Here is a 12,105-nt window from a genome sequence, read left to right as displayed (position 1 = left end):
ATGCAAAATCAGGTAGCTAAGCATGTCTGCATCTGAGATGGGGTAGGTATACAGTGTGTTCTATCCATGCTGTCTTTGAATTCAGCAAATATAACTAGTTTCCTCTGTGTACAGCACAACTCTCTACTGGATTTGAGGCAGGGAAATTTCTTAAAAGAAGTAATCTTCCCATGGATTTTTTAGCTCTCTATAATTCAAAAATCACTTTCATACCCTTCAATCTCAAACCCTTTATGAGGCTCGCTCTAGTAATATCCTCCTTAAACAGAAGACCTCAGTTAAGCAAGTTATGTTTCTGTCACTTGCCACAACTCTGAGCTTCAGCTTCCTCATATATAAAGTGGGTATTCCTATTAAATGAAATTTCTGCCAAGCCACAAGCCCATTACATAACCTAACAAGTTCCACCGCCTCCCCTTCCAGCTGTATTAGAAAACTGAGATCTTACTGTGTACACTACTTCACTGAAACGTCAGCCCCATGAGGAAGGAATGTTTTTATGTCCATTTTGGTAACAACTAAGCAGAGACGTGACAAGTCTTAGGAACTTATCCTTGGTCATACACTACAAGCGAGCTGGATTTGAGCCCAGCAATCAGATTTCAGGGCTTTCACGCTTAACAGCCATGCTCCGTACCCATTTCACAATAACGTTGGGTCGGTTGATAATGGAGTAAACCACAGCAGCTGGTTTTTGCATTCTGACAATCTGTGGCTGACAGTGCTAGGTGTGGGAGTCCTGAATCTAGGCTTCTTACTGCTCTACACTCCTCACCAAAACGTGCCATCAAGTCTAAATTCCAGGGAAATAGGCCTTAGAAAAAGCACTAACACAATCCATTTCACATACAGAGGGATGCAATGGGATGACTTGGCTCTTTAAAGCCTGCTGAGGAAATGGAGACGCAAAAGCACCGGCTTCTCGACGCCTCCCTCCAGGTGGCGCTGTAGGACTGACGCTCATTCCAAAGTGCAGCCGCCGCAACTTGGCCTCCCCCGGAGGCTATAGAGCACAGAGAAAAATTTTACATCTGTGGCTAGAGAAGCATTTCCCAGGAGCCTCCCGGGCCTCCTCGCGGGCACAGTGCACTTCCGGTTCCTGTTTTGTTACGGAAGTAGCTATCTGAGGTAGCGTGCAGTACAGTGTGGCCTTTGTCAGCTTCCACAATGGCGTACCGTGGCCAGGGCCAAAAAGTGCAGAAGGTGATGGTGCAGCCCATCGTATCCTACGCAAGATGTCAGGACCGCCAGGTTGGGGCTAGAAAAGGGGAGCTAAGGAACAAACAGTAGGCCCAAGGGAGCGGAGTGTGGACGTACGTCCCGTGAGCCCCCGGGGCGCCAAAGACCGGGAGAAAGCGCGGGACATTGAGGAAGTGGGAATGGGGGCAGGCGGGCTTGGGCAGACCCCTGCCGAGGAAATGCGGGAAGGAGCGGAGGGGGACAACCTTCATTAGGTACTGAATACAAGCAGGGGGTATCGATCTCAGCGGGAGGAGGATGGCGGTGCTAAGAAAACTCCAAGAGAATCAGAGAGGAGATGCCTCAAGAGTATTTAAGGAACCCCTAATGGGTGCCTAGTTGGGCCCTTTACGTAGCGTAGGCACCAGACCTTGCGTTCCGAAAACAAAGATGCGATGCGGATAGGATCGACCAGTTTCAAGGAGCAGAGTTTATGCGTGTATTTTTTTCCTTAACCATTGGTGCAGAACCTCATCTTCAGATACTTGCAGAATGTACGTAAGTTGTTCGTTGTTTTTTAGTAATTTTTGAGTAAAAGATGAATTTATTTGGCTGTTTTGTTATCCTGTCTGATCATTGTTTCTAGAGTTAAAAATAGATGAAATTGTGGATTTGGGAAGTGATGCAGGCCTGGTGGACTGTCCCCCCAGTGCGGACTCTAGTCTTACAGGAGCGGGCCCTTGACTGGGCGCAGGAAAGAATTCAGGCGAATCAGTTAGAGATAAAATGAAAGTTTATTAGAGAAGGAATAGCTCCACAGAGACATAGAATGAGAGACCCCAAGTGTTCAAAGAATTCAGTTCAAATCTGTTTCCTGGGTGTGGGTCTGCTGTGTGAGTCCTCGGGAGGTAGTTAGTAATCTCAGCAGGAATCTTCCTATAGGTTCCCCGCAGTCCGGCCGAATGCCGGTCAGACAGGGTCCCGTGTCTAACAGCATTGTAGCAGGGCTCCGAATACAACCTGGTTTAATGTTTAGTCAATTTTTGTAATTCTCATGCCCCTTTCTTATATTAGAAGGATTTTTGAGGGAAAGGAGTTCAGGGAAAGCACTAATAAAATGGTGTATAGTCATGCCGACTGCAAACATGTCAAGAATTGTGTCATTACTTTGCAAGACTAAAATTACTAATTTCAAAAATTGTTTAGGTATTGGTACTTTTGTTTTGTAGTGATCATGACCAGAACACTGGAGCTGTTCTCTTTTCTTCCCATGCAATGTAACATTGGAAGAAAAATCCAGTAACTTTAAATCATGAAATAAGGTGGTGGGTTTAGTACCTGGGAGAGAACTTAAATATCAAAAAGACACAAAAAGGAAGAGAGGAGGGATAGATAGATTCAGAAGAGTTAGTGTCAGCCTGCTTTCCTTTGGGGGGATTTTTTAAGCAACTGAAGTTCTGAGTTGGCAGGACAGAGTGATTAAATTATCTCAAAGAAAATGTAGTTCACGTTGCTCTGAGAAATTTTAGTATGTGACAGCACAGTTGAAAAGCAGATTAATTTCAAGTCACTAATCTCTAATCACCAGAATTGAGGTTCCCTCCCTGGAAAACTGAGAAACTAGAGAAAGCTCATTTGGAGCTGGATTTTGCTATAGCAGATAAAGAAAGAATCAACTGGTCTTTAGAAATTATTGCTTTGTACTATGCTGTTACCAGTTTTCACTTTAAATGTATGGAAACTAGAAGCAACAAGAAATATGATTGAGGCCCAAGATCACAAGAAGATTAACTTAGTCCCAATATAGCATTTATTAAGTGAGAATGTTTCTTGACAAGTACTACTCTTGGTTACCAATTCCGAGGTATGAGTCAAATGATTAAAACTCATGGATCTTTTTTTTTTTTTAGTTTTTTTTAGGAGCCTTATTTCTCTATTGTTTGATCAAAGTGGCTTTTGTATACCTATTTTTTTAACATTTCTTTTTATGATTATTTCAGAGATCTCGGATTCAGGTGTGGCTTTATGAACAAGTGAATATGCGGATAGAAGGCTGTATCATTGTGAGTACCCAGGATATTTGATCTCAGAGCAGTTTGTTTTAGAAAAAGATCTCACAAAAAGTGGCCAGCCAGAGCAGCGTACAAAAGTTTAAAGACCCAACCCAAGGAAAGATTTTTAGGGCCCATTGTCCCTTGTCTCATTGTTCTATTTGATAGGAATTGGGTAATTCATAAAATGGAAGGAAAATTAATTTTTAAAAACTATTTAAACAACAATATTAGTATTTGAAGGAGGGGACAAAAAAAATAAAATTAGGGAGGGGGTGAGGATTAATGGATTATTAGTTTTGGGTCAGGTGATACCTGATAAGAGCTGGGAGGGGTTAGTTAAGACTTCCAGGATGGGCAGATACCCTAAATAATGTTTTCAAGGAAGATGAAATAAGACTGAAAGTATGTTAGGATACTTTGGTATGCCTTTGGACATCATAGATTTCCTTAGTAATCACACCTTCCCTGGTTACTGGAGGAAAACAAATGGTGGTTAATAGAGGTAATGTTTTGTGAGGAACATGGGAAAAACGGTGGCAGAAAAAGTTAATTCATATGTGAACACACTCTATATTGGGCAGGTTATAAAGGATAGGGAGAGTGGCTCTTTGGCATAGCTAATGAAATCTTAAGTCCAAAAGATTCCAGAAGTAATTTGGAATGCATTCTGGCTTTCTTCATTATTTAAAAAGAGGCTTTGAGTGGGCGATGGTGTTTTCAGCAGAAAGATCAGTGGAGGGGTGAATTTCTGAAGTTAATTGGCATTTCTATAGATAGGTATATTTAGAATGTGATCTTACTTGAAGATGACAGTGAATGACTTGTTTTTCTAGGGTTTTGATGAGTATATGAACCTCGTATTAGATGATGCAGAAGAGATTCATTCTAAAACAAAGTCAAGAAAACAGTTGGGTAAGAATATAGATGGTCTTAACAGAATTTTAGAAATTTAGGAAGTTTTACTCACTTCGTGTTTAGTTCGCACTTGAGAAGTTAACTTTTTTGGGAGGTATACTTTTGAAATTATCCTCTGTCACTTATTCCTTACCTTACTCCATTTTTGGTTTTGTCTCTTCACTCAGTTCCCACCAAGGTCACCAAAGACTAATGGTATTAAATGTAATGGTCAGTATTAGTCCTCATTTTACTAAACTCTCAACAGTATTTGGCACTGTTGGCCACTCCCTTAAAAAACTGTTCCCTTGGCTCAAATACTATACTCAGGTTTTCATTTTTCATATCTAGTTATTCTGTTTCAGATTTTCATAAAATCTTTGGGACCCAAACATCAAGTGTTTGAACTGCTCAAGGCTTGGTTGTAGGCCCTCCTATCACTCAATGTTATTTTCTTAGGCATTCAAGACCACACCTTCAGTTACCATCTATATACAGTCATGTGCCTCATAACGACATTTCAATTAACAATGGACCATGTATACCATGATGGTATGCCATATAGCTTAGGTGTGTAGTGGGCTCTACCTTCTAGGTTTGTATAAGTGCACTCACTCTATGTTTGCACAACTATGAAATCGCCTGACGATGCAGATCTCAGAACGTATTCCTTTTAAGTGGTACATGACTGTATTGACTCCCAAATTTATGTCTAGCTTTAGACTTCTTTGAGCCTATTTAACATCTCTCCTTGAGTGTCCCACTGCTCCTCAAAGTTAGCATATCTGAAATCAAACTCAGTTCCCACCCCTCACACTTTTAGAGCTATTTTAGTTTTCCCTTACTGAATGGCACCAATTTCTTTTGGTTTACTAATTGATTTCTTTACAAGTACCTCATCCCCCTCCAATTTACTCTGCAGACTGCAGTCCTCTTTTAAAAACACCAGTCTGACCTTGTCCCTTTGCTTGACAGCCTTCAATGGCTTTCTGTTGCTCATAGGATAAGAAAATCTTTAATGTATTCTGCAAGGTTCTTCATGATTTGGCCTTGTCTCCATCTGCTCATTTTGTATCACTCTGCTTCATTTTCTGAACTTCATCCACATTTGTCTTTCTTCAGTTCTTTGAATCTGCACATTGTCCCCACCATAAATCTTTGTATATCCTGTTCTGTGTATCTTTCAGACTCAGATAAAATATCACCTCTTCCCATGGTTTGGTTTGATTTTGCTAAAATCAGGGGTTAGGGTGGGGTGTGGGGAGCAGGGTGTGCTGTGCTCTCTGAGTTTGTAGTAAAACATTCATTAATGGGATTATTTTATTAATTTCTCTCCCACTGGACCAGATGTTCCATAAGTACATGTGTCCCATCTTTTTTGCTCCCCAGTGTGCTTAGTGCCTAACTCAGTGCCTTCCATGTAGTAGAAACTCAGGAATATTTGATCAACAAACACAATTTCTTAACCCAGTTAACAGAGTCTTTTAGGATTTATGGCTTCATCAAGACAAATTGAATCATTTTTGTTAAAATCCCATTAACTTACATTTATATAGTCATTTTGTCTCTAATAGCTTTATGGCTCAGTTCACAGCTCACTAATATTACTTTTATCAGTGGTGGGCTTCAGGTGTCTTTTTTTCCAGACCCTAAGGATTCTCTTGAGCCTATACGAGATGGTGTAGAAAGTACATTCTGAGAATTATGTTTTGCTGTGTATTTTCCTGCTTAGGCTATTTTTATGAAAGCCTGGGTTGTTTAAATTTAAACATGTCTTGCCAGGAAGGCCAAATGAGTCTTATTGACATATTATTTACAAATTATTTGCAAAATTTTGAATTCCCATAGTAGTGTCTTATAGATACTGTAGAAAAGATTAATATTGCCTGTTGTAGAAGCTTGGGAAAGTAAAAATAACTAATCACTATTGGGATTGATTATCATTTCTCAAACTGTTTGCTGAACACCAATGTTCCTGAAGATATTTATAGATATCTTCTAAGAAGATATCTATAGGCAAAAGAAGATATCTTCAGGCAAAAAGCATTCTCTGCTCGAATAAGTTTAGGAAATGTTGGGTAAAACATAAATAGGTCTGTGTATTGAAGGATGAATCTTTAACATACTAAATTCTAAGAATGGAGTTTTAATGTGCTGCATTTCCTAAACTTGATGTACAACTCATTTCTCAACTTCTACAAACTCAGAGCATCAGGAAAATGGAGTAGACCTATTTAGTTGACTTAGTCTACAAAAATTGTACTTTTTCACAAACCTTCTCAACCTTCATTAGTTTCTTGTTGAAAGAGTGCAAATGCTCTAATATGCACAGCCTTTAAATATATTAATATTTGAAAATGTTCATATACAAGAGAAAATATTTTCAAAATTGCTCAAGAATGATTGAAAATTTTGAGGCTTAAAGGTTGTCTGAATGGCTATTAATAGCTTTTTAAAAAAATTTTGTGTTGCAGGTCGGATCATGCTAAAAGGAGATAATATTACTCTGCTCCAAAGTGTCTCCAACTAGAAATGACTGATGAAGTGAGAAATTGTTGAGAAGGCAATAGAGTCTGTGTTTTGTAGGTGTACTTTGTTCATGAACATTTATTCGTATTGCTTTGATTTCCCTTATGTTATTAGCAGATAACAATAAATGCCGTGGAATTGTTTTTATTAAAAATTTTACATTGTTTCCTTCTTTCCAGTGGTAGAGGCCTTTTACACAGTGCCACCATTAGTTATTGGTATGTTAAAGTTTTCTGAGGGGTGGTGGTTGGCCCCTGGGCATTTGCTTTTCACAGAGCCTGATCTGTAGATTCTTTAAGACAAAGAACAGGAATTCTGCCTGACAGGTAAGCTTCTGATATTGGGTGGTGGAGAATGGTAGTGTTGACAAAAATGAAAGCTATTACAGTAATATATGTCTTCATCATCAATTCTAATTCTGGATGCTGGAACACTATAGAGTTTCTAACCACAGTAGGTTGGAGACATAGTTTCAGTATTTGCTTAGCATTTTCAGAGTCACTGCTTGAGGTCTTTGTGAATTCTTTTATCACCAAAATCAGAATGTGAGAAGTATTTAGGTATAGCAAAGAATGGAATGCCCTAATGTACATTAAAAATGAGCTCTGTTAAGAGTTAACAAGAGGGAGACTATGAGATTGGTAAACTGAAAAAAAGACTACAAGTAGCACTGGTAAGTTAGGGAGAATAATAGTATGTTAGTTGGAGAAACACCTGTCTTTTATTATCTCTAAGAATTTTCATTCTCCCCCAATAATTGTTTATTTCCTAATTGAGTTTTGTGGACAGATCTCTCCTCCCCCAATATCTCAGGGTCCTTCTAGTAAGAATTCTGTTAGTTACTGAACATCTGCTGTTAAGAGAGGCACAAAGTTGAATAAATACAGTGAAACAGAATGTCATACAAATAACTTCAATATCATATGCTAAGTGCTGTTTAAATTGGATCTTGAAAAATAAGAAAGGCCTACCTTAAATTATGGTACTGGGCAGTATTAAGTGTGGGAGAGGAAGGACCAAGAAGTCCATTTCCTGCTTTTCCAAATGCCTGTGAGAAAGATAAAAGACTTTTCTTTAAACTGAGTTAAAAACCATTTGTGAGAAAGAGATTTGTAGGTGGTGTAGAAGTCAGTCCAACTTAGAACTTGGCATTCTAGCTGTTCCACTCCAATTTGAGCTTGTGCTTTTTTGTTAGTATTTTGAAATAAAAGGCTGCTTTAGCTCTCAACACTTGAGTTTGAAATTCGTTGAACCTGCTATAGCATGCAAAGAAAACAGTGGGCAGCAGAGGGAGTTGCAGCCCTGAGACTGCTTCAGCCTTTCTGGTGAAAAGCTTTTTCAGAACAGAGCAAAGACTGCAGCTTTCTTGGCACCAAAATAGCTGGGAAGAAGTCTAAAAGCTAGAGCAGTATAATTCCTGAGAAAACCTGCTGGCTGCTACTTCCATTTGCCTGTGTGGCCTTTCTGACCTAGCTGCCCTATGTAAGCAAAACTGCCTGCTGTGGCTTATTCTGAACGGATCAAGACATGGAAGGTTCTATTTTTGACAGAGCAAATGATGATAGTGAGAAATAAGGTACAGTTAAACTCTTACAATTGAGCTCTGTATTTAGAAATCTCTACTTGCTTTTGTGCTCTACCAGAAGAGCCTGTGGTGTTTGCCTTTTAAGTTGTATTTTTCCACAATCTGTAGATTTTTTTCATCCAACCAGAATTTGTATTATAGGAGGCATTACACTCTGCTTCATTAAAAGTTATTAAAACATACTGCTGGGAAGTTGCTCCCATTGGCAGCCCTTGGTATATGAGCAGTTATTTTTTCTGGAATGACTACTGGTTTCTGAGGGTGTTGCTAACCACCACTAACTCTCTTACACATTCTTGAAAAGTGTAGGGGAGGAAAACATCAGGCTCTGAAAAAGTGCTGCTGCAGGCTTGGTGTTCTGTTAATAGTAGGTAGGAAGAAAAGATAATAATTTGAAAACCCTAGGATTTTGTGTTTGTAGGTACCAACTATATCACATATGTCAGTTTCAGGGTTAGAGAGTATATATCTAATTTGGGTAAGGCATTACTGCCCAGGAAGTGTCATGGGCAGTTCCTAGGGTAAGCCTAATAGGCAGCATCTAATGTTAACTGAGTGACACAGGAGCTTTTCCTTAATTATTCCTTTTAGAACTAATAATAACCAGCTACTCATGGTGTGCTTTTTGGGAGATGAGATGCTAGGTAAAACTTATTAAGGTGGCATAAGAAGTCTATTAGTACTTAGAGTTTAATTTTAATTATAAAGTTATATCTAATGGACTTTTTAAAAATTGAATTTAAAAATATTGGCTTAGTACATGTCTATGATCAAAACAGCTCAGAAAGATACACACTAGAAAACAAAAGTCCTTCCTTTACCCATCAGTATTGTATTCTCCATAGATAGCCACTATTGAAAGTTAGATGCTTATCCTTCTAAATTCCCCAAAGTATAATTTCATGTTTCTCGTTTTGGTATTTTTACTTTAAAATAAATTAATTTTGGTGGAATCCACATGCTAGTTACTGTCTTAACTATTTTAAGTGTACAGCTCAGTAGTAGTATATTCACATTGTTGTGCAACCGCTCTCTAAGACTTTTTCATCTTGTAAAACTGAAACTGTACCCATTAAACAATAACTTCCCATCCCTCCCCTCCTCAGCCCCTGGAAACCACCATTCTACTTTCTGTTTTGGAATTTGACTACCCTAGATACCTCATATAAGTGAAGTCTTATAATATTTATCTTTTTGTGTCTGGCTTATTTCGCTTAGCATAATGACCTCAAGGGTCATCCATGTTGTAGAATGTCAGAATTTCCTTCCTTTTTAAGGCTAAATAATATTATATTGTATGTATATATACCACATTTTGTTTATACATTCAGCTGTTGATAGACACTTGGGGTTGCTTCCACCTCTTGGCTATTGTGAATAAATACTGCTATGAACATGGATATACAAATATCTCTTCAAGACCCTGCTTTCAGTTGTTTTGAGTATATGCCTAGAAGTTTTTGAAGAATCATCTTACTGTTTTCCGCAGCAGCTACAACATTTTACATTCTACCAACAGTGTACAAGGGTTCCAGTTTCTCCACATCCTCGGCAAAACTTATTTTCTATTTTCGATAGCAACCATCCTAGTGGTTGTGAGGTACTACCTCATTGTAGTTTTGGTTTGCTTTCCCATAACAATTAATGATACTGAGCATCTTTTCATATACTTATTGGTCATTTGTATATCTTTGGAGAAATGTCTTTTTAAACATTTCAAAAAAAAATTTTTTGGTTGAGTTGAAGTTCTTTACATATTTTGGATAATAACCTCTTAGATAGATGATATTTTCTCCTATTTCGTGGGTTACCTTTTCTGTTGATTGTGTCTTTCGATGCACAAGAATTTTTAATTTTGATGTAATCAGTATATATTTTTACTTCTGCATATGCTTTTGGTGTCATAGCTATTTTTATTTATGCAGACATACTCTACAGTTTGACTCTTAATCAGCAAAACTTGGACATATTAAACAACTGAGATCTGTTCCATTGTATGAGTCTCAAGTAGTCACCCCAATATTTTAGGCTGGTTTTTTTTTTTTTTTTTTTTGCTGTTATGTTTTGTAGTAACATCCGTTTTTATCCATTTAAATGTTCTGTGAGATGAATTCTTAGACATGGAATGGCTAAGTCAAAGGATATGCACATTTAAAAAGATTCTATAGATACGTTTGAATTGCCTTCCAAAGTACATATGAGAAAGTTGTTTTCTTCATATAAGCCAACCATCAGGCATCAATTTTAATGAAACAGTCTTATTGTGAGGTTACTATGAAATAATAACCAACATTATAAAGATGCCAGCATAGAAAAATGGAAAATATTTGGTCTTTGATGACTTTTGAACCACTAAATTAATCAACCCCGCAACTTGCCTACTACCAAACTTATGCAAGAGGATACATTTTCTGTTTGGGATTTTTTGTTACTTAAAACTAAAGCATCTTAACTGAGAACAGTGTCAGAACAAGGGTGTTTGTCTTCAGTACCTCTTAAGCTTGGAAGGGGATTAGTTCAGTGAAGAATTGTTAAATACCTTGGTTGAGAAAGTTGGCAATTGAAGCGATAGTCTTGGACGGTATAGAGGAATAAAATAAAGTGATGTGACTGATTTTATTTAACAAAACAGTAAATTTTGCTTCCCTAGTTAAGAAAACAATTTCTGAGAAAGATGATCTTAGATCATCATTCCATGTCCATAGAAACTGCTATCTCTGGAGTATTAACAGATTAACCTGGTCCCCAGGGCCATCCTGAGTTAGAGATGTTTTGCTAAGCTGGGAAATTGCAGAGGGGAACTGGGGGAATAAACAAATAAATGCCTTTTCCTTGTGGACAGTGTTGCTAATCCAGAGATAAGGTGGGCGTGAGAGTAGAGTGGGGAAGGGATTATTTTCCCCAGAAAAGCAGACTTTAATTCTACACTGATAAGGTACTCAATTTGGGAAGGTGTTTCTTATTTTTCACCAATGTTACATGCTAGAAATAGTGAAGAATAGAAAGTTTAGTCCTTGTCTTTAGGCACTGGGGGAAGTAGTGAGGTACAGAGGGAAAGATGACCTTGAGAGTTCATATACCTGGGTTTAAATCCCAATTTTAGAATTACCTGAACCTCTCACCTCAGTTTCATAATTTTGGTGGAATAATTTAATTAGATAATACATGTACCTTATCAGGCCTCAGGAATGCTCAAGAAGTATAATTTGTCTAGTTACAAATAAGAATAATTTGTAGTTTAAAATATTAGTCTAGGAATATGTGAGGGGGGAAGGTAAACTCATTCCACAATAAAGCAAGACATTACAATTTTGGGAATCTTGTTTTTCTAGTCAAGTTTATTGAGGCGTAATTTATAGATAACTAAAATTTACATTTTATACATGTATACTTTGGTGACATTTGTCAAATGTATATATTCATGTAACCACTACCACAGTCAAAACATTTCCATGACCCAAAAGTTGCCTCCCACCCCTTTGCAGTCCACTCTCACCCTAGCTCCTGGCAAACTTTGATCTGATTTCTGACCTTATAGTTTTGTCTTTTTCAGAATGCTATAAATGGAAGCTTACAGTATGAAGCCTATTGTGTCTGGCTTTCTTCATATAATGCTTTTGAGGTTGATTCATGTTCTTTGTATCAATAATTTGTTCCTTTTTCTTGCTGAGTAATATTCCATTGTATGGATATACTACAATTTGTCTATCCATTAATATTTAATAAACATGTGGGTTTTCAGTTTTGGGAAATTATGCATCAACTGCTATAAAATTCGAGTGTAGGCCTTTGTGCAGACATGATTTAACTTTGTTAGATAAATATTTAGGAGTAGGATGTCTAAGGCAAATGTTCATAAGAGAC

At 37.7% G+C, this 12,105-nt stretch overlaps 1 protein-coding gene across 1 annotated transcript; it reads left to right on the top strand.

Annotated features, from left to right (window-relative positions):
• The first annotated feature begins 1,047 nt into the window (after positions 1–1,047).
• SNRPE (small nuclear ribonucleoprotein polypeptide E) lies at positions 1,048–6,814 on the top strand. The gene is made up of 5 exons (XM_039881851.1): positions 1,048–1,221; positions 1,707–1,733; positions 3,180–3,242; positions 4,067–4,145; positions 6,602–6,814. The coding sequence occupies exons 1-5, from the start codon at positions 1,168–1,170 to the stop codon at positions 6,655–6,657; spliced, it is 279 nt and encodes a 92-aa protein (XP_039737785.1). The 5' UTR covers positions 1,048–1,167; the 3' UTR covers positions 6,658–6,814.
• The last annotated feature ends 5,291 nt before the right edge of the window (positions 6,815–12,105 follow it).

This window comes from Pteropus medius, unplaced genomic scaffold (assembly GCF_902729225.1).
Source record: "Pteropus medius unplaced genomic scaffold, Ma_sr-lr_union100, whole genome shotgun sequence".
NCBI classification, from domain to species: domain Eukaryota; kingdom Metazoa; phylum Chordata; class Mammalia; order Chiroptera; family Pteropodidae; genus Pteropus; species Pteropus medius.
The sequence above is the reverse complement of the archived record's forward strand: the minus strand, read 5'-3'. Positions and strand labels throughout refer to the sequence as shown.

Bases quoted from the DNA above. Each gene is read 5' to 3' on its own strand.
- SNRPE (XM_039881851.1), top strand. From the start codon at position 1,168: ATGGCGTACCGTGGCCAGGGCCAAAAAGTGCAGAAGGTGATGGTGCAG. The intron at 1,734-3,179 runs GTACGTAAGTTG...TGATTATTTCAG, and splicing joins TCTTCAGATACTTGCAGAAT to AGATCTCGGATTCAGGTGTG. The intron at 3,243-4,066 runs GTGAGTACCCAG...TTGTTTTTCTAG, and splicing joins GGATAGAAGGCTGTATCATT to GGTTTTGATGAGTATATGAA.